This window comes from Malaya genurostris, chromosome 3, assembly GCF_030247185.1.
Source record: "Malaya genurostris strain Urasoe2022 chromosome 3, Malgen_1.1, whole genome shotgun sequence".
Classification (NCBI taxonomy): Eukaryota; Metazoa; Arthropoda; class Insecta; order Diptera; family Culicidae; genus Malaya; species Malaya genurostris.
In genome coordinates this window covers 124470126-124493929 of record NC_080572.1, presented here as the reverse complement: position 1 = coordinate 124493929, position 23804 = coordinate 124470126, and the positions used below count along the sequence as shown (strand labels likewise).

At 36.3% G+C, this 23804-nt stretch overlaps 1 protein-coding gene across 3 annotated transcripts in view; it reads left to right on the top strand.

The window, feature by feature from the left end:
- The window catches only part of LOC131437864 (uncharacterized), a 120419-nt gene that overhangs the window by 57051 nt on the left and 39564 nt on the right, over positions 1–23804 (top strand). For 2 of the 3 annotated variants that reach the window (XM_058607495.1, XM_058607494.1), the window contains exons 3-8: positions 17983–18202; positions 18262–19224; positions 19298–19423; positions 21962–22081; positions 22147–22307; positions 22361–23791. In XM_058607495.1, the coding sequence (XP_058463478.1) occupies positions 17983–18202; positions 18262–19224; positions 19298–19423; positions 21962–22081; positions 22147–22307; positions 22361–23791 (3021 nt within the window). The remainder of the gene's footprint in view (positions 1–17982; positions 18203–18261; positions 19225–19297; positions 19424–21961; positions 22082–22146; positions 22308–22360; positions 23792–23804) is intronic. The other variant, XM_058607496.1, reaches the window with a different exon arrangement.

Sequence of the window (23804 nt, the reverse complement as noted above, 5' to 3'; positions counted from 1 at the left end):
CTAGCTCCGTCAATATGGCAGTTAAAGGGTTGAAACTTTGAGAAAATAGTTTCCAGTCTATGACCTTTCGAATGTGGTATAACAATATGAATTTCCTTTGGGGGCAGATTTCACATGCTTATCCTGCTATAGCCTTTAAATGTTTTGCATGATAAAAAGCATCATTCGAACGACATTTTGTAATTTTTTCGTGGAAAATTATTGAGAAATAAGTCAGTGAAAGGTAGTTTTGAGGACGCTTCTTAAAAATCATGATTTGCGGTGTCCACTGAATCTCAGCGCAGACTAATCAGAAGTGAATAGATCAAAGCAGCATAGTTAGAATAGAAGTTTTTCTAGACCTCAACGTTTGATGTTTTTTTTTAATTTTTTCAATTTTTGGTGGTTGCTCAAAGTGAAAACTACGATTTTTCAGTAACAAACAAAGCAAAGGAAAATGTTAGGGTCTGATTTTTATATGCAAAAAGAGTGCAAAATTTGAAAAGGATTGGTGCAGTAGTTTTTGAATGACGATGGATACGGACTTTTTAAACCTGCTTTCGAGAAAAACGCGTTTTAAGTTTTTTGTCTATAAAATCAATGGAAACAATTTCTTATTCCAGGGAGCTCGTACGGTCTAACATTTTCAAAAAAACATATTTTTTCTTTTATAACTTATTATAATTAAACCTTTCAAGAAAGTTTTTTCAAGTTTTTAAGTCATTCGTAGCAGAAATCTTGGGCCTGTGTGCCGAGCTCTTACTTCTTCGCAATATGAGATAAGTATACACACTTAGAAAATGTTACATCTTCATAGATGCACATAAAAGGAGCGTCGCGATTCACTTACATTTACAACACAAAGCATGTAAAGATCAGTCATATCATTGACTTCACAGTCAATAAAACTGAAGCTTACATCAATAAAGACGCAAAATCTATATTTACATGTCAGTAGATGTAATATTGTGTCATCACCGAAGAAATTACGGCACATTTGAATTTACGTCAAGCGTAAATTTCATTTTTTCTAAGAGTGTAGATAAAGGCCCATAACTTGTAGAGTTTTGTTCCGATAGGCTTGAAAATTTCACAGAATGTTCTTGAAATGTTTTGCTATAAGAAAATACAAAAAAAAAAAATTCAAACTTGTTAGACCCTACCCGCCTTTTGAATGAAATGAACCGCTGACAACGCATTAGGCATCTATTTTTTAAAATTCAATTTTATTATTATTTAGATTTTGTTGTCATACATAAACCAAAATTTGATTGTTATTTTCATCGTTATCATAATCATAGTCATCATTATTGGGTAATTGCGTGCTTTGCTAGATTGATTCCACTTCGATTATGTTTACCACTATCTCTCCGAGTGAAAAATTGCAGTGTATTAACCTAGATTTATTCACATTGTTTTTTTTCTCTTTGATAAGAGTAGTGCTTGTAAATTTAGTTGTGTCCATAACTGAAAACTTGAAAGTCTACAACACAGATCGAGTGAAATTATTACTGCGTCCGAGGTTATGTAATGTCCTGTGATAGTTTGGAATGAATAGTTCCAAGACTATATAAAGCATTTTGACACTTCACATATGACAATCTTGAACCCAATTTCATTCGGTCTATAATGAGTTAGTATACAAAAGCGAAGAAAAAAACAATCAACTTGGTGCTCAGTCTAATTGAAATACATTCACACAACTGCACGATGATGACAGTTGTAGGAAACGTGTATAGTCTAGCGCATGCTCAAGTGCATTAATGTTTTTCGAGACGAGAAAGTGAATTGCTATTCCGGATGAGCAAAAGCGCAATGTTTTTTCTGATGCAATTTAAAATAGAGCACATGTGAAACGTGCAAAAGCCGACGTTTGAATATAGATGATCCAAACAACGTACCAAGCAACTATAACTTCCTGTAATAATTTTCTTCAATGGTCCATTCTAAGTACGGTGCATACAATTGAATTTAGTCGATGTACAGATAGTAACTTTTCTCTTCTATTTATATTAAATGAAAAGATGGAATCTATATATTTTTTATGCAGATTAGTTTGCCGCTGGCAAACTACAAACAAAGACATCTTTCTCTATAGAAAGGATAGAGAATTGCTAGCAAACCCGATTTTTGATCGGTGTTACATACCAAAAAATCCGACTCACCTAGACGAGAATGTCTGCGTGTATGTCGCTCTATGTGATTAAGTTCAAATATCAAATTGCTATCTCTTTTGGTCCCAGAGATATAATGGTATAAATAACACTACTAACAAATCGCACTTTTTCCTTCACTTTGTAAAATTTTTTCGGAGATGGCTGAACAGACTTCAACAAGCTTAGGCTTGTTTGAAAGCTACTATTGATTCATTTATCAAATTCGAAGATCAAATGTCTGTCACTTCCGGTTCCGGGATAATAATGGTATAAGGGGCTGTCCATAAAAGACGTCACGCTTTTTTGACGATTTTTGACTCCCCATCCCCCCTTTGTCACAAATTGTCACAGAAGCAATCAGAATCAGATAAGAATCAGATAAGAGAAATTCTTATGATATACTATTATCAATGCTAGAAAATCAAATTACTGAAAAAATTGTCAGTGCATAACTTAAGTTAAACCGTTTAAAGGCATCTTTTTCTTTTTTACTCATATTGGGCAAAATTTATTAATTTTGCTAATTTATTCGCTCCTCCGTGCACTTTTGCTGATCACAACAGAAATGATTCCCTGCATCACTCATTTCCGAATTTACAAGAAGAAGCTTTTACATCAACAAATACACGTTTTTTCTATAGAATGTAAACGTTTATTGTGGAGATTTTTTCAGGAAATAGGGCAAAGCAGTTATATAATTAGGTATTTCAAAAATGCGCTCATTGAAAATATTGGACGTCACATTCCAAAAACCTCCCCCCTCCCCCTGTCACAGAAGGTCACGTTTTATGAAACACCCCCCTCCCCCTTGCGGCGTGACGTCTTTTATGGACAGCCCATAAGTCACGTACTCACAAAACGCATTTTTTCTTCCCGCTCAAATTTCTCAAAGATGGCTAAACCGATTCCAACAAGCTGGTTTGAAAGTTGCTATTGCATTGATTAAATTCAAAGGCCAAAAATCAGAAACTTCCGGTTCCGGTGATATACTGTGTATAAGGAGCTTAACCGATTAACTGCACATTTGGGATTGTCAGATCTGTCTAGGAGATGGATCAACGAACTTCGATCAACTTAGGCTTATTTCAAATATATTATATATCAATATGAATAACTCTTACAATTCACGGGGGATATCACAGTTACAATGCAGTGGCAAAAAGATTACTAATACACTACAATTTTTTAATACACTAATGATGGCTTTTCCAATCAGTACACTGAATCAAACAACCCTAAATATATCAAACATTTCTCCATGCACGAAAAAAACTGTAAATACGGCGTAAAATACAATCTTTTAACGATTCGAGAAAAACGAATTCATCGTAATGCTAATTCAAGAATTTCGTCAACATTTCCTAGGACAGTATTACAATTTCTAAATTTTAGAAATCAATCCACTTGTATTCAGGTTTATGATAATGATGATTTCCGATTCTAGAGGTATAAATAAACAATATCAGCTTTGAATTGTTTTTCATGTTGATTGTCGTATTGTTCATAGGCTATATTTTTTTTCATTAGAAAAAAAAACACTTCAATATAGACAAGTTTCCACCTCTAAGTGGGCATCAGGCTATCAATTAGTTTTGACATTTCATATTTTGAGACATGCTAAAAGCAAACTATTCAACAATATTGAATTAGTAACCTTTTATATCACGAGATGTGGTAACTGTGATGTCTTTTTCGATTTGTATTGAATTCCCTGGAGTGATCAATAGTGATATATAATATATTTGCTTATTAAAAAGTTACTAAAGTTCATTGATCAAGAATGGAATGGTTATGGCGAACATGTAATATTATTCGTGACTGGCAAATCGCAGTGTTTTTCAACGCGCTAAAATGTTTTGGAGATACCTGAATCGACTTCCAAAATCTTAGACGCATTTGAAAGCCGCTATTAGGTTATTTGATATAAAATATCAATAATAATGTCTAACTCTTTTAATCCGAAAAGGCATACTACTAGGGAGTAAGAAGTTTTTTATTAAACAAATATTGTGCAAGCAAAGAAATGGCTTGATAAGCATTATCCGGGTTCTGATTCAAACAAATATAGAATTTAAAAGTTTGACCAGATTCTGTTCCTATGCATTGTTCGGGAATCTCCACTAAATAATGATTTCATAGATAGCCCCTTTTCAATGATAAAATTTTCTATAGCACTTTTGTCTTGTAACAATAACGCTCCAGGGTTGGACAGAAATAAATTCAACTGGAGGCAAGTTATCGAAAGTTATCGCCATTCAAAAACCGGTGAAAGCAGCTTCCAATCACAACTCATATAGACCCATTGCCATGTTGTCCTGCATCAGAAAATTGTTCGAAAAAATTATTCTTCGACGTCTTGACACTTGGATCGAGACGAACGGCTTGTTGTCAGATACTCAGTTTGATTTCCGTTGAAATAAAGAAACGAATGATTGCCTTGCATTGCTTTCGTCTGACATCCAAATTGCCTTCGCTTAAAAACAACAGATGGCATCTGTATTTTTGGACATAAAAGGAGCATTTGATTCAGTTTCCATTGATGTTCTTTCAGGCAAGTTCCACCAACATGGACTTCCAGCGGTCATAAATAATTATTTGCACAACCTTTTGTCAGAGAAGCGCATGTATATTTCACTTGGCGATCTGGTAACATTCAGAATTATCTACACACAGAGAAATGGAGCATGTTTAAAATAACCAAACATTTAGTAGAATCTCCCACAAATATAAAAAATGCACACTGCTTGGTTTGAATCTAAACTTTGGTTTAACCAAACGAAGAATTTATTTGCTCCCGATGAATTTTGTTGTTGAAATAGACCAACTGTTTATTACATGTCAACCAAAGTTGAATTGACGTTATCGAAATATCCGTGTTGACTCAATCCTGCTGTATCTTTATTTCAAGAAAGAAATAAGTTCAATTTATCTATGATCTTATTTGTGTACTGATATAACTAAGTTTACTGTTCAAATGAACCGTAACAGTTTTATTTCTAATAAACAAGAGCTTTTTTCCCGCGAGAATAATCCAGAGCATTTTTTTTTTATCTCCCGCGGATAGTTTTTTGCATGTTTTATAAGTTACGTTTATCTGCTTCTTTAATTTCCTAGGAGATTTTCAATAATTCAAGCGTATGTATCGATATTTGGGAATATTTTGAAAATTGTATAAAATTACATAACACATTTTCTTTGCAAAAAAATATTTCATGTAGGATCTCTATTTGGACTGATGGAGCACCGAATTGTTGGATGCTATAAAAATTAAAAAATCCTGACTTGATTGTGGTATGTAAATATTTCGATCGTCTAGCGACAAAACGGCTAAAAGTCTTGAAAAAATGAAAAATTTCACAGAAATGTATATTAGGAAATTGAAAACAAATAAAAGTAGTTTCAAAAATTACTTTTGAAAGAAATCATTTTATTCCTAAAATCCAACAAAATGTATGGTTTCAACAATCAAAAGCGTTAGTTGAAATAACTAAATTCAAGGAAATTTATTTCAACTAGAATGTTTTGTGAATTTAAAGCGTTACAATTATTGACTTTAACTAGAGTTCGTTTCATTTAAAACTATTTTTAAAAATTTAATTTACTGTGAAATTGTTTTTCAAGAGATTGACAGGAACGCACAAGTAAAATATTTGTTATTTTTATCAAACTATTGATTGAAACAAACTAATCCACCGAGAAATTTAAACGATAATGTTTTGTAGTTTCAAGTAACAATATTTGCAATATTAAACCACATTTTCTTTTGTCACTATTTCAACAACAATTTTCGTTGAGTGAAATCCAAACTTGGTTATTTTTACATTTTTTTCTCTGCGTGTACATGGGTCTCCTGCAAGGCTCATGCCTCAGTCCGCTCCTCTATAATTTTTACGTGAATGACATTGACAGCTGTTTAGTAACCCCATGCACACTAAGCCAATTGGTAGATGATGGCGTGATTTCAGTTACTGGACCCAAAGCTGTTGATCTTCAAAAACCATTGCAAGATACCTTAGATAACTTGTTCATTTGGGCTGTTCATCTGGATATCGAATCCTCTGCTGAGAAAACAGAGCTGGTTGTCTTTTCAAGAAAGCATGATCCCGCGCAGCTCCAGATCCATATGATGGGAAAAATCATCGCGCAGGTTTTGACTTTCAAATACCTCGAGGTGTGGTTTGATTCCAAATGCACGTGGGGAGGACACATCAGGTATCTGATAACAAAATGCCAACAAAGAGTAAATTTTCTTCGAACAATTTTCAGTATGTTCATCCGGAAGATCTAATCAAATTCTTTCAGACAATGTTAGTTTCAGTGGAATATGGATGCGATTGCTTTCGTTACGCTGTAAACTCTCATATTATCAAATTTGAGCGAATTCAATATCGTTGTTTACGAATTGCCTTAGGCTGCATGTATTGGACACATGCAATGTGTCTTGAAGTTCTGGCGGCAGTTCTTCCATTGAAAGATCGCTTTTGGGAGCTTTCATCACTGCAATGAGTCTTGAAGTTCTGGCGGGACTTCTTCCATTGAAAGACCGCTTTTGGGAGCTTTCATCACGACTACTAATAAGATTTGAGGTACTGAATCCCCAGGTTATTAATAACTTCGAAAGACTTGTCGAGCTTCAATCTCAAACAAGATTCATGAGAGCATAGCATAGCATGTCACATGAAATCAACCATTCAAGATATATTTCTATACGTGTCAGCCTCTTAAATGCCCTGACTAAACTCTATTTTTCGACACATCCATGCAGCGCGAAGTGCGTAGAATCCCGGATCACCTACTCTCGCTGAAAATCCCAAAAATATTTTCAAGTAAATTCAGGCATATTGACTGTGAGAAAATGTTTTACACGGACGGTTCCCGAATTGAAGAGACTACTGAGTTTGGTATGTTCAACAATAATGTTTCGGTCTCATTTAGGCTTCAAGAACCTGTATCTGTTTATATAGCAGAATTAGCAGCAGTTCATTATAGCTTGAGTGTAATCGTCACATTATCTCCAAACCATTATTTTCTCTTCACAGATAGTCTGAGTGCGATTGCGTTTAACGAATTCTATAGCGCAGCTCGCTAAAGAACACTTGCCAGCTGGCAAGATTATTGGGATAGAGATGATCTGGTCGGTGGATGCACTCTATTATTCCTAAAATATCGACAAAGGCATGGTTCAGGTGGCTGGATGTGAGTAGGGATTTCATTCGTATGATGTCCAGACTCATGTCCAATCACCACACGTTAGACGCACATCTCCTTCGAATTGGACTCTCCGAGACTAATCATTGTGCTTGTGTTGAAGGTTATCGGGATATTGATCATGTCGTTTGGACATGCGTGGAGTATCGTGATGTCAGATCTCAACTAATAAATTCTTTGCGTACCCAAGGTAGACTATCCAATGTTCCAGTTCGCGACATTCTTACTTGTCATGACCTTCCTTACATGAAACTTCTTTATCATTTCATAAAGATAATTAGAGTTTCAATTTAATAATTGACTCTTGTCAACGTCTTTGATCAACGGTTGGTGACAGCAATGGGTCAACGTTTTGACAGGATGTTTGTGGAAATTTTATCTTCAATAAAACGCAGGTGTTTCGTAACCGGAAATTATAATTTTCCTAATAAGAGAAGTGATACAATATGACATTCACAATTCAATCCAATTCCGGTTACTTCCACATGAATGACGTATAGTTTATATATATTTTAGGTTCAATTCAGTGTTTACTTACGTTTAGTTTCTATTCTGTTTTCGCTTGAGATGCAAAATTCTATTGCGATATAGTGGCGTTCGAGTTCCTGTAGGTGATATCGGCTCTAGTAAAGTATTCCCGCTTGTGGGTGAGCTACTATTACTGAACTAGTAGAAATTTATTAGTAATGAGCACTAGAATAGTTCGTTTTATGGCAGCTATTTAAAGGATTTTGTTTTGAGAATGTGTATTAGATACGCACTGTGAAACTGTGTTCTATTTGTTTACTTCCGCTGTTGAACTGTCACTTTCGTCTGTACCCTAGCTAACTGATGGTGTGCGTGGACCAAGATATTGGATAAGAGGTGCGCGTGGTCCGAATAGTTCGGACAACAACCCTTTTAAAACATAGTTCTGACTCCAACTGCGTCCATTAACAGTTCATCCAAGAGCTAAATTTGAATAGAGATGATGTAATAATACAAACAAACTCGAAATAGTTATGAAATTATCAATAAAATGTGTAGAAATAGCAACTTATTTTATAATTTATAGCATTTAATCGTTTGGTTGAAATAATATTCTTATTCGTTTGGTTGAAATAATATTACTTATGAAAAAAGTAGAATTTAAACGTAGTCGTAGGAGATAGCTGACATCGTAAAGATATCAAAATAAAGGGTATTCACAGTTTTGCTTGAATATGAACACAAAAAAGGTTTGCAAAGTTAATCGATGCAATGGCTAAATTGGAGAAATTCGAATTAGCAGGGCTTACTGTAGTGAACAGTTTTCTGACCGGTGATTTAACGGGGTACGTTGTCTGATGACCGAAAATCACATTAGATGGAATTAGCTTCTCCGAACATATACGCAGTTCAAACGTACGTCATGCAGGATAGCAGGAAAATATTTTTTTTTTCACATTTCAATTTCAATCGAAAGAATTTATCCGTATTGCGACAAGGTTCTTCGAGTACATACATTGCTGGCGACTGAACAAAGATCATGGTCTCCTAAGGCATGATCAACTTCATGTTACTATTGATTTGCAATAGTAACGTGTAAATTTCATCATTTTTTCTGTGTTATACATCTAAATATTACAGTTGTTTCCTTGTTGCTGAATCATAAATGGAAACACAAAGAATTACCAACACGGCAAAAATTTACTAACACGGAAACACAAAGAATTACTTCACGGCAAAAAAAATTGTGAAATTCGAAGGTGACTCAATTCATAAGAACTTAATTCGCAAAATGACTCAATTTTACAAGATTGTTTCGAATATGTGACGAATATTCCCCATATTCGGCATTCTTCAAAGAAACTCTCTGTGGAATCAGCCTCATTTTAAAGCAGATCAAAGCTGCTAATGTATGTATGTTTTAGTTCTAATGACATTTATTTGTTTAGTTATCTATCTCTTGTATTTATATATCTTTTTGACATTTATTTGTTTATTCATCTATCTTTCTCTCTTTTCAATTTTACATCGCTCAACGGCAGTGTTGCCAAAGACAGGGTGGCAAGTGATCGGGAATAAGTTGGAAATTTGGTTTCACCGGGAAACCGGGAAAAAGCCGGGAATTTTTGTGCAAAACCGGGAAAAATATTACTAGCCCGAATATGAGTAAACATTTTTAGTATCATGATTTGTGTTTATTCAACAAATGAAAAGTTAGAGGCGTTTGAGCGAGAGAATTAGTAAAAGTGCTACAGGTTCTATGCTAAACTGACATGACGGATATATCTATCGGTTATTGGCTAACATGTGCATTAGAAAAAAACAGTGATTCAAAAGAGCCAGCCGTTGGCAGCAGGACGGTTTTGCTAAATTTTAGGTACATGTACATCTAAACTTTTGCCAACTCTGCTAAATTAAGCTGGTTGTGTTTTCAAACCCCGAAAGTCTTTCAACGTTTTTATACTGTTTTCGTTTGTTTTTGTTTTATTGTATAAAATTCGACTACTGTTTGTAAATTAAGTTAAGCTGGTTGTAAATTAAATTAAGCTGGTTGTGTTTTCAAACCCCGAATAAAATTGTATAAAATTCGACTACTGTTTGTAAATTTTCATACATTGTAGTGTTTTAAGTCACCGATCCGGTGTGTTTCGGCAATTAGTCCCATCGCTGCTTGCTTCTTCCAATCATACGAGGTCTGTTCAAAAAGTTCCAAAAATTTTTTAATTGCGCGCGTCTGGAGAGTCCGGTGGTCAAAAAATTTTTTTTATTGTGTTGGTACATATGTCCCTAATGTATGGTGAAATTTTCAGCTGTATTCATTGTTTACATTCTGTTTTGTAGCGGCTGTAGACGTGTTTTTTTGAGCTCGGCGATTTTTGTTAGTTTAAACAATGGAAGAATTGAAGAGTCAAAGAATTTGTATTAAATTTTGCGTGAAAAATGAAATAAAGTGTAACCAAGTGTGCGAAATGTTACAGAGAGTCTGCTATGAAAAAAAACAAGTGTTTACGAGTGGTATAAGCGTTTCCAAGATGGCCGCGAAGACGTTGAAGACGACGAACGCTCCGGTCGACCCAGCACGTCAATAATCGATGAAAATGTCGGAAAAGTGGAAAAAATGATTATGGATGATCGCCGAATCACTGTTAGAGAAGTTGCTGATGAAGTTGGCATATCAGTTGGCTCATGCCATCATATTTTATCAAATGTTTTGGGCATGAAACGAGTGGCAGCAAAATTCGTTCCAAAACTGCTGAATTTTGATCAAAAAAACAAACGCATTACCATCGCTCAGGAGCTGTTAAACGACGCCCCAACCTCCTTATTCACCAGATATCGCTCCGTGTGATTTTTGCCTGTTCCCAAAGTTGAAGAGACCCATGAAAGGACAGCGTTTTTCATCGATTGAAGAGATAAAGGCAGAATCGCTGAGAGTGCTACAGAGCATTACAAAAAGTGACTATCAGGGGTGTTTCGAAGACTGGAAAAAACGCTGGCATAAGTGTATTATATCTAGGGGGGATTACTTTGAAGGGGACCATATAGATGTAGACGAATAAATAAATATTTTTTTAGAAAAATGAGAATTCTGGGTACTTTTTGAACAGACCTCGTTACCGTCGCACAGCTATCTAAACAATAGGTGAATCAGATATAACACGGTAACAATAGATATAACACGGTGCCAAATGCAGCCAGACTATATCCGACATCGATTCAGTTTCATGACCTATTCTAACGTTTCCCGAGCCATTTTGAGCTATTTTACATCGCATCACAAAAATCTGTACTGAATGCGTTATAATTGTGCCGCTTTGTTTGATTAATTCGCTTCGCATGATGATAAGTCTCCTCTAGTGTCACTCACTGAGGTGATCAACAATGTGCAAAGCGAAATAAAATCAGGAGAGAATGTTGTTTGTGTTTCCTATCTGCGAAAGACCGGCGAGCAAATTCTGGCTTTATTTGTTCCGCATAAGACCTGATATGAGACCATGCTTCGTACTGCGGTTTACAAACTGGCGTTATCTACCCGGACTTTTCCGCTGCTGCTTTTGACATAATGAACGTCATTACAGTCAGCAGATTGGGCTTTGGTTCTAACATTCTGCATTGGTTTCGCTCTTACCTCAATAATCGCCGATTAGCAACCAAGATAAATGGCTCTGTATTCAAAGAGTTTATCGCTTCATTTGGGATTCCACAAGGCAGCTATTTTGGGCCTCTGATTTTCCCCTTGTACTTCAATGATGTGTATCTTTCTTTGGAATGTCCACGCTTATCTTTCCCTGATGATCTATTCCAAATAGTTCCAAGTAACGAGGATGCCGTTTTTCTCCAACACAAATTTGAAATTTGTTTAAATTGTTGTTTGTTGGTAAATTGGCGAATGCTCAATTATCACGTTCACACGCAAAAAAGTTCCTATAAGGTGCAACTACTGCCTTGATGAAGCGGTAATTAACAGAACAACATGTGCTAAGGACCTGGTGCAATTTTAAACAAACTATTGTCTTTAAGCAGCATATCAACTCTATTGTAGCACTAAGCCGCACTAATTATGGCTACAATGGTGCTATTATTGGTCTACAACGAACTTTCAATAGCATATCTGTCGGGTTTGACTTTCACATTACATGCAGCATAATCTAAACGAATTTTTTAAGCATACTTAGGAATAAAAATAATTATTACGTGTTTGTAAGCGTTAAATAGAGGTGATTTGAGTCTATTCTAAAAACCGGGAATTTTTATCTTTTAAAACCGGGAAACCACCCTGCAAAGATGTTGTTCCAAACATCCCGTATTGCAAGCAAATGTGTTAATTTAGGTGTTTCATATATCAGAATGTATTGAATATGTGTCAGATCTACTTTAAAAATGAGTAATTTCTGACGTTCGTATATGTCGGTCACAGTTGACTTAAATTTACATGATTTTTTCAAAGTGTGTAGATATTGAACCACAAAAAAATTGGAAGGCTGTAGAACTGTAAATTTCAAATGAAAATATAATATAAGTATATCAAAATCGATTTGAAATTTTTTGAGTTCATGTCAATTTCAAGAAATCATGTTTACCGTGTATCATGAAGCCAGTGGGTTGATATCAGTCTACAAATCCTGCAAGTCTTTGGGGAACATTTTTGGGACTTAGCCGACCACACTCATGAACCAGTCACTCCGAAACTAGGAATCGGATTCGAAAAAATCGTTCGACCGCGATGTACGCGCAGAATTCAATTTCACACCTGAACCAAGAAATCAAAATCGGCCTAGTCATCCCTAAGAAATCGGTATAAGTTCCATTTTATCTTACTGACTCCAATCTTATAGGTGTTGTCTCTTTTTTGTCGTCATTTTTTATTATGCTTGTTCAATCAATACCATGAAGATGATGATCAGTACATAGGGAACCCAAAGAGAGAAAAACACATGGTCTCACGTTTCATAGCAAGATGGTATATTTAAGCAATGTGCCTCCGTATGCAAATACCAGTGAATATCACGTTTGCAATAGTTTATAAGTTTATTGCTGAACTTCCTGCGAATCATTTGCGCCACGCTTTCGTTTTCCTTTTTGTATTATGTTTATTGGGCAGCAAAGTCTGTATAATTGATCTATGTTGTGTCTTCGCTAGTCGAACTTTGTTGAATAATACTACTTTTGTATGCTTGGTCAGTGAAATTATAGCATTTCCTTTTATTTCTTGCATTCTATTCTTTGTATTTATTACTTTGACGATGCTACTAAAAATAACACCGTTATCATGCAATAATCCAGCGAGGAACAAATGCACGAGCCGTTCAAATGTCATACCAACACGAAACCATTGACACGTACGTGCAAGCACTGTCTCACACATCCATAGCAAAACACACCAACGAATGAAATGAAGTCATCAGCATCAGTGGAACGTAAAACGAAACCGGCTGGAGCACTCGATGTTCGCGGTCTGAGGGCATGTGCGATATAATTTATCTTTATGGCTGCCATTGAAAAATGCTGAACAGAAGTGAGAGGCATATAGGCAAAAAAAACAGCGCACAACAATACATGCCGGTCGAACGTTTACGCTTATGGATGGTAATAGATCAGGCGGGTGCTCAGTTATAGTGAATGATTAATATTATGGTGAGGGTGGTCCCTATCTTAATTCACTTAACGGTAAGGCCGCTTCAATTTTATGGATTATAGCTGTTTTAATTCCAAGTTGAAAATTCGCGATACCAAAAAAAATTACTGAGAATATGTTCCTTAAACAAGCTGGAAATGTTTAGGATTATTTTTTGTTTAATTTTCAGAATAATACTGAGTCTTGTCCGTTAAGATGATCAGAGCTGTCATTATATCAGAATTGAATGTCATCTGAGCTGTATGCAAAACGAAAATTTCCTATTTACATCACAATATTGGAAAAACGTACCTTATCCACCTTGCAGTATGATGATACCTTTTTATCGATCCACATGTTTTCTGCATTAATAATCGTGCTTCTCTCAGAAATTGTTGAACCATGCTAAAAACAAATCGAGCCAAAATACTATGCTGAACAGTGCTGAATTCACTCAGAAATTATTGTATTGAAAATTGTGTTTAATTTCAATTCCAAGCTTCATTTCATCGTGCTTCGTTCCAAAGCTCTTCTATGGCAAAAAAATCGACTACACAAAAATATCGATATCTCCATGAATAGTTGACGGATTCTTACAATCCATGGCTTGTTTGATTGGTATTACGATATTACGGTATCGAATTTTTTAGTTTTGAAAGTCAATTGTGACAGATATTTAAAAAAACTGTAAACTTTGAAATAAAAGTTAGCATTATCCGGAAAATAATCATCAGATCCAAAAACAAAACAATAGCCTATATACTTCCAGGAAGACCTTTAATTTGCCACTAGTTTGGTCAAAATCAGACCAGCCTTCTCTGAGATCTACGCCTTTTTATTCTGCCCTCACATACACTCATACATACATACACTGACAATTGCTCAGCTCGTTTTCCAAAGTTTGACCGAATTCTATATTTATTTTTTATATTTATAAAAAAGGTAAAATATACAAAAACATAAAACTACATTTTGGGGCCACCGATTCACAATGCTCCATATCTCGATACTAATCCTTTTTAAGAGTTCATGTGTTCGGCATGTTTTTTTTTATATTATTGTCTACAACTTCTCCAAAGAAATGAATTCTCTATCACGCATAGGCAAATTATAACTTTAACTTCATTTCTAGGTGGATTACTGACAATTTTAATTACAGTAAGAGAAAGGGAAAATTCCAATCAAAATTCTTCTGAAGGCATTTGAATTCTAAAGCTCAAGTCGCTCACACAAAGATATCGATATCTCCGTTAAAAATGGACGAATTTTAACCATCTATTGCTTGTTGGATAGCCATTATCGTTTAGAATTCTCATTTTGTTAACAAGGTCGATTGTGACAGATATTGTCAAAAAACTGCAATTTTTACGTAAAAGTTTGTATAACTCGAAAAGTAGTCATCAAATCATAATAACAAAAACAAACTATTTATACAAATAAACAAAGACCTTTCATTTGCAATCAGTTGGTCAAAATCTGTCCTGCCGTCTCTGAAAAACACACACAAACATTTGCTCAGTTCATCGAGCTCATTCGATTGGTATACAGGATCCGCCATCCAACATTTTTTTTTAACTAGCGGTTATTTCGACATTGGTAACCTTAATGTCACTTCTGATTCGACAGAAACTTAGTTTTATCCTTCCGTTGAACGAAAATGGTTGTGTATACGCTTGAGGAACGCATGAAAATAGTCTTGCTCAAGGAACGCGTGAAAATAGGGCTTGCAATCAGCTTGAAGATGACGCCGATTTTTGCCAAAAAATCATCTTCTCGGATGAGGCATATTTTCATCTCGGCGGGTATGTTAATCAGCAAAATTGTCGTGCCACACACCAACGCTACGATCGATCTTCTGCGCACAGGCTTCGAAGATCGAATTATCAGTCGAAATTCGGATGTCGTTTGGCCGCCTCGGAGCTGTGATTTGACACCGCTAGACTATTATCTTTGGGGGGCTGTCAAAGATAAGTGTTATGTGGACAAGCCAAAGACAATTCATGCCTTGAAGGACAACATTCGTGCAGCCATAAAAGTATGGCGTACTGCAAGGCCAGCCGAGGCAGCCATTTGAATGAAATTATATTCCACAATTAACCGGAAGGATTGTACTTTAATATGAAAAAATAAATTGTGAAATCGGATGAACCGTTTGTGTTTTATTGCATGTTTAAAAAAAAGTTACATGACGGACCCTGTATGACACTCGGCCTTTCAATGATCTTATTCGGGTTCTTCATTAAAAAATCGGGTTAAATCGGGTAAATTGCACTTATCCGACTATTGCATTCAGCCGTTCAAATGTCGATCAACCTCATCATTCTTCACAAATCCTTTCCCAGCAAGGTTCTGTCTTAAATCTGACAACGGAATATAGTCGCTGGGGATAAATCTGGCGAATACGGAGGATGCGGTAGAAATTCGAATTTCAATTATGGAATTTTCACGTTATCCTGATGAAATAGCCCTTTTTTCTTCGTTTCTGTCTGTTTCATCTCAATTTCGACTATTAAACTATCAAAACATTCTGTGTAATACCCACTATAGATAATTTTATCCTTTTCAAAGTTTTCAATGAATAAAATTTCATTCGTATCCCAAAATACAGAAGCTATTACCTTGCCTGTCGACGATTGGGTCTTCGGACGCTTTGGTCGATATTGATCAGCTGTTGTGCATTTGGCTATCTGTCACGCAGAAAAAAACCGGTTGCTTAAAACAACAAAACGGCAATTGCCCATCAAACCAAAAAGTAGTTGTTTCAAACCAAGATATTGCAGATTCAAGCAAAATATGCTTATTTTAGGTTGGAATATGGTTGTTTCGAACAAATGCTGGTTTCATAAAGAACATTGGTTGAATTACCTGCTATTTCGGATTGTAAACTAAGTAACAAGAATCATAATTATCAATTTGTGCGTCTTTACCGAATCGATATCACGGTCGTATCCAGATTCCAGTATTTTTTCAAGAATATCTTAAAGTTATTCGAATGAAGTTAAAAGATGTGTAAATTTACCTTCTCGGAGTCAGTCACGACATGAATGAACGGCATGATTCATGTAAGCTACTGGTACGCTAATCGAAGATTACATTATCTCGCTCTCATCATTGTTTTGAATAGAGCTATTGTAGCAATATTCATCTGATAAGTAGAGTCGCCATGTTATTTTGCTTATTACTCGACTTTCTATGAACGAATTGTGATAAAATCGAATACAATATCTGTGCTTCGGCTCTAAGAAGCAATACTGCAGAATAGTTTGAAAATTGTGCAAAACTACTGTTATAGCGACATGAAAACTCGAAGCGAAAGTATCTATTTTCATCTTTCCCTTTAAAATATTTTTCACGAACAAATTTGAACTGAAGAATGAATGAAACTACACCGTTAAACTGGTGATTTTTCCAATATTTTTTGCTCGGATCTTTGATTATTCGCAATTTTTGAGAATTGTTTTATTTCTGAACAAAAAACATTACTTTCATATTAAAAAATTTATATTTCATGTATTCAGATACCACCCTAACGTGTAGGTACAGCGACACTTCACATCTCGCGGTGGGTATGGTGGATTATTATGCGGTGAGGAACAGGCGGTGCTAAAACACAGTTTCATGACATGCCTTTCGACGACTTTCCACTTTATACGGGTCTTTGGTTCGGTCAGTTGTAAACATTTTCTCCTTATCGGGCGCGCGGGAGTGACGTCAATTTATGGAAAATATATGTACATGACACGACCGTCGTTTCGTTTGCCTCTCAACTTCCACGTTGATTTCCGCTTACTTCGTTCGCTCAACCCGACCGTTGTTTGTAAATAATACCTCGTAACTATTTTAATTCAATTATTGTTTCGTTTTATTTCCGACGGCAGGTTTTTTCCCCACTGCACGCTCTCTGCAGACATTTTTTGCTCGAATGAAAAAATCAATGTCACTGTTTAGCGTGAAATATTTATGCCATGGCTGAGTCATCGCTTTAACCTTCCTTCCGTCTGAATCATTTACAGACCGTATTTTATATTTTAGTTAGGAAATTACATATTTATGCTGATATATAGAAAAATATGTGTAAAATGTTTGTTTTTAAATTTTTTTAGAATGTATGAATTTTTATTTGAATATAGTTTACACATTTAGTATGACACAATTCGACTGTAAAAGGCATAATGTACCTTCTTATTTGGTTTTATTTGACGAATAGCTGATGAGTTCGAATCTAGTTTAACGATATGAAGCTTTCAAGAGATTATTATGCATATAGAGATTATAAAATAGATACATTAGGTCTTATATTGAGATTTTTTCGTGAGAAAATTCATAAAATATAAATTTTCTGTTTTATATGGAGTAACAACATTGTAGTCATATTGTTACAAGAATTTGTGATTTGTATTTAAAGTTAAGTATTTTATTAAACTCACGACATAAGTTTCATCATTTGTCAACCATAATAGATTGTAGCGCTACTATATCACTGTCGTTACGAAATCTATTTTTAAAATGCAAACAAAAAAATGTTGATTTCTAATTTTTCCATGTTTTTTCTTACAGATCTGTTGAGTCCGTGCAAAGTTACAGCAAAGGTGGTTCATCGCAGTCTCAATCCGCTCCTAGATCGGCAGCTAGTCCTCTATCACCACCACGACCCGGTCCGGGAACGGGGGCCGCGAGCTATCCACCATTTGCCGGAGCGCCTGCCCGTGAGGCACCCCTTAGATATGTACAGAACAACTCGTACTATCGGGAAAGTCCTTACACTCGAGTGTCACAGGTCAGTTTCTAGTAACATGATTGAATGATCTTATTCATTCAATGTTCAACTCTTTCCAGGTACCACAGATCGCAGAATACCATCGACAGGTACCGGTTGTTTCGGTATCTAGTAGTATACCTGCACCAATTAGTATATCAAATTCCATGGAGCCAGTACAACAACAATCAACCCGACCCCGAATATCCCTGCTACCCCACAATCCCGATTATCCGCAAGCGCGGATTCAGCAACCAACGGATAACGGCCCTCCTGCATTTAAGAAGATTCGTTTGAACGAAAACAGTCAACCTGCGCAATCCCTCCTGAATGTTGATACACGTGATCCACCGGCGTCATCCGGTGCGTATCATCCCCAGGTGGAGGCGATCTCACCAACGCTACCAAGTGATCCGACTGAAGAGCTCCGAGCCACCAAGGATGATTTGCTACAACAAATAGCCAAGGTGGACATGGAGATCGATAAAGCGGAGAAGACGATCAATATGCTGAAGAAGAAGCAGGAAACGCTCGAAGAGGCTTCAGCGAAACCAGCCGTTGAAGAATGTGCCGCCGAAGCGCAGCCCAAGCACCGTAACTTAGCGCAGCAGATCTATGCCGACAATCGAAAACGAGCATCGACAGCTCATGCTGTATTAAGTGCACTTGGTACTGCCACCGATCTGCCCCTGTACAATCAGCCGTCCGATGCGGATATTTGCCGCGAAATACAGGAACGACATAAAACGTTCAAACAGCATCTGCTACTGCATTTCAAACGGATAAAATCCGAACGGGCAGCTAAACAGGTAGAACTGACTGAACGATACGCGCAGTTATCGCAAGACTGGTCCAAACGTGTAGATAAGATGGAAGCTAGTGCAAAACGGAAGGCGAAGGATGCGAAAAACCGGGAGTTTTTCGAGAAGGTATTTCCCGAGCTTCGAAAGCAAAGGGAAGATAAAGAGCGATTTAATCGTGTAGGTTCTAGGATTAAATCCGAAGCCGACCTTGAAGAAATCATGGATGGTCTTCAAGAGCAGGTGAGTGGTATCAAATGTTGTAATGCTACCAGGTTTTTTATAACAGTTTTTTTTTGTTTTTATTATATTTAAGGCGATGGAGGATAAAAAAATGCGTTCATATGCTGTGATTCCACCTTTAATGTTAGACTCCAGACAAAGAAGGCTAGTGTTTAATAATGAAAATGGAGCGCTAATAGATATGGAAACAGAATTCAAGGTAAGTTTGAATGAAAGTTAACGAACACATTCTCTGATGACTGTGTCATCTAGCCTAGAGTTAAACCATGTTCCCACTATAAAAGACATAGGCCGAAAAGGATTTCCTAAAATTTCGAAAAATCATTTGTTGGAAAGCAAAACAAAAAAGCTGTGTTAATTACATTATCAAAATTTCAATATGAAACAAACACATGTTGGGCAGACCAAGTACTTCAGTGTTCGTGAAATGGAAGAATTAATTGATGAAGTTTTTATGTAGCACCAGGAACACGTGCTTATTTTCATCATATCATTCAATCATGTATTTTTTCTGAAGCAATCATTTCTCTGAATCGAAGCATCAAGAGAGCATGTTTCGGGTTTCACGCGCACAGCCATGTGTTCTCCTCCACATGAACATGTGTGAAACGTCAGCTGAATATTTATTTTAGTTGATCAACAATCTAACCTGTGTGATCACATTTTTCATGATAACGATATTAATTGACATGCGTATATTTAACTTTCGATACCATTACCGGTAAAATATGTATGCTTACATTTTGCACATTAGTATAGAACGAACAGATTATCGCACTCGTCAATACAGGCTTGTTCTAAAGTAAAAAATTAAGTTTGTGGTTTATAATACACACGATAAATAAATTATAGAGCTAAAGAATAGCTGATATTCTCTTAACTCTTCTTAAAACGATTTTGCAACCAGCTTCGACTATTACCATGTCTCTGAACGAAGTTGAATACAATTCCATTACACATGCACATTTGAATATCCAACTTAACCACATTCAAAGATTGTATGAAGATCAATCACGTTCTTAACATTCAATTCAAATTCGTAATGAAATCGGACATGATTGAATTTCACAAAACAACTTGAACAGTTTTAAAACGAACTGTGGTGTAAGATGGGGAATGGATAAATAAGTTTTGTAGAAGTGTTCAAGATTTATACATTTAGTTTCAAAATTCATGAAAACCTTACGCAATTGACTCTGGATGGACTTTGCGGTCAATCAGGTCAATGTCCAAATGGTTCAATTTTTGGATAAACTTGGGAAACAAAAGCAAATTCATCACGAATGAATCGAGCTAGTTGACTGAAATGTGGGCTGTGAATAATAAATTGATTAAAACCGGTTAAATGAACCTACAAATTCATATCAATAGTAAAAATTACAAACCGGGGTTAAATAATCGACAACTAACTAAGATTAATCAAAGACATCATATTACACGATATCCTGCTTTCACATTTTACGAACAAATCATACCCGACATTGACATGATATGTTCAATGCCATACCGTGAGATGGCGTAGCTGAACTGAAGACTGATTTCTTTCTAAGCTGACAGGGTTTGTATTAATATAATTCGGGGATTCTGAAAATATAAATAGAGACCTCGTTCTCAAAGTTTACCGATACCCTAAACTCAAATTACTTTCCTATTATTATTGTTGTTATTATTAATCGTTCATTTGACCTCGCCTTTAATCGTTTGGTCAATCGCTTTCAAAATACTATCGCCAGTATTTTCTTTTGATTCAAAATGCGTTCTTATTGAGAGAAGGCAGTTTTCTTATTAACAGAAGAATTTGTATAAAAATGCTTTTTTGATAATAGTGCTATAGTGGCGTTAAATCCGGTGTACATTAATTCTAATTTCATCCTACCTCTTGCCAATACATTGAAGAGAAATAATAGATCTAACTCTAAACTATTAGTTTTATAATACGAAAAGAATGGTGGAGCTGAGAAGTTAAGGGCACGGTTACTCCATGTATACTAAGAGTTACTGCTTTGAAATATTGCTGAAATTACGCATTGACAAATAACAGCGCGTCAAAATACACACCTCAAAGGAGATAAGATAAAAATGTTGATTAGCTCTGAGATCTTGGTGAAATTCTTTAATAGATTAGTAGCCTTTCAAACGTGGTGTGTGGTTCCTTGCAATAACTTACCACGTGTGAATATAATTGGATGATCATTAGTAACCATAGATCATTTGTTAGGTCAAACAATATTACTTCATTGACCTTAGCCATGTGGTTTATATGTGATTAGGTGTGTTGGGTTATCCCGTAGTTCGTAGGTTTGTGCACAACAGATTGCGTAGGGATATATTGTTACTTTTTATTCTTCAAACAAAAACATGTGCTCGACGAAACAGAGGAGCAGCATACCTGACTCTGCGCAGAGATGAAGTGCTACCAGATTTAGCAAATGTTTTATGTATTCGGAAGATGTTCGGTATTTGATCATCTGTAAAATTCTACCGAGTGATTGGATAGTTACTATGAAAAAAGGTTTGATATTTTAATAAATACCACTACGGAGAACTTGTCTCGTATTACTTTCATCGATTTTTGAGATCAATCGTGTGAATTCGTTTTATCGGAATATATTTGACTTTTACTCACCGAATTCGCTAAACAAAAATTGTACAACAAAAATAGCTCAAGAATAAATTATACTATAAAAAACGTTATTCCAGATGTTTAACTAATACACATCACTACTTGCTTTTTCAGGAACGGTTAAATTTAAATGTGTGGACGGCAGGAGAGAAAGAAATTTTTCGGGAAAAGTTTTTGCAACATCCGAAAAACTTCGGCATGATTGCAGCCAGCTTGGATCGGAAAAGTGCGCAGGTATTCTCGAGAATGTAATGAAAAATGCAGATTCGCAATTATAAATATTGTTTCATTTAATATAGGATTGTGTGCGATATTACTACCTCAGTAAAAAGGCGGAAAACTATAAGCAGTTGTTACGAAAGTCTAGGCAGCGGACGCGAAGTTCAAGAAATATACAGAAATCCAATCAAAATCAGACACAGAGCATAGTAGATGCATTAACAACTGGTGTTACAACAAGGTAAGGATCATAAATGTTTATCTCAATATAATTGACGTATTAAGCTGGCTTAGCCTATTTTGCAGACTACAACGTGAACAACAACAAAAGACTGTAGGCCGTGATCGTGCCGCGAATTCAACAAATAGTTCAATAGGAAATAGTTCGGCATCTAATGTCACAACAAATTCATCTTCAAATAACACTAATAACAATAATAGTAGCAGTAATAGTTGTAGCAGTAGTGCAAGTAGTATTAGTGCGAGTACGTCTATATCTAGTACAGCAACAGCATCTGCGACAGCTACAAGTTCCGTGAGTACTGCTCCTGCATCCAGTATGGTAATATCTTCGGCATCTCCTCCACTGGGAATCATCTCGACGCCTCCAACGACTACGTCAACAACTACGACTGGTGTAAGTAATAGTACTTGTAACGTAGACAGTGGTAGTGGTGGTACCAGCAACAACAGTAGTACTGCTAACGTAAACAGTAGTACATCCAATGCCAACACCACAATTGATGGAAGTGAGACTGTCGAAGGTGCTGTCAAAGACGAGACTTGCAAAGATAAGCAAACAGCTGGTTCTGAAACGCCTGCAATGTCTCTATCTGCTGCTTCAACTTCAACGACGAACACTGTATCTAGTACTTCTACGACTGCCACTGCGCCCACAAATTCGCCGCTCATGACCGCAAGTTCACCGCGAAGTGCAACACCATCTTCCGTGCTGTCATTATCGGTTACATCATCGTCCTCGCCGACTCCATCTGCACCCAGTATATCTACAGTGTCGTCAAGCATAGCAACTGCAACGTCAACACTGTCGAATATTTCATCCAATGCCACAGTATCATCTGTTTCATCTAGTATCATCAGCAGTATCAGTACCTTGTCCACGAGTGTCAGTGCATCCGTGTCTAGTAGCAACAGTGAAAGCAGTAGCATTAGTAGCTGCATCAATAGCAACAGCGGTAACTTGTCGGGGGTTACTACCGTGGAGACATCTTTTGTACCTAATATTAGCTCTAGTATATCCGCAATTCCGCTGAATGGCGTGAAAACGGATGTACTGAATTCGGCCACAACTACCGTAACGACTACACAAATTCCGTTAAATAACAGATACTGCACTAGCAATAATATCAACGCGAGTGTAAATAGCGTGAATTCGTCTATGGCTAACTCTGTTGCTGGTAGCGGCGGAAACGTCATGGCTCACAGCGGCTCGGTACCAGTTACGCTTACTGCAGCAGCTCCAGGCAAAATAAACTTGTCCACATCGATACCTCCCAGCTCCCAATCGCAAATGCATTTACAGACATTACAGCAGCATCCGAACGCTGTGATGTTTAACAACACAAGTACACCGAAAAATTCCTCTGCAACGTCGTCAATGGACATAATCATCAAGGATATCACGCTGGGGTCAGTTGTGGCTAGTGTGGTGAACAGCAAACTCGGTGTGAAGGACAATCTACTCAAAGATGAACTGGATCCAAGGTATATTAAACAA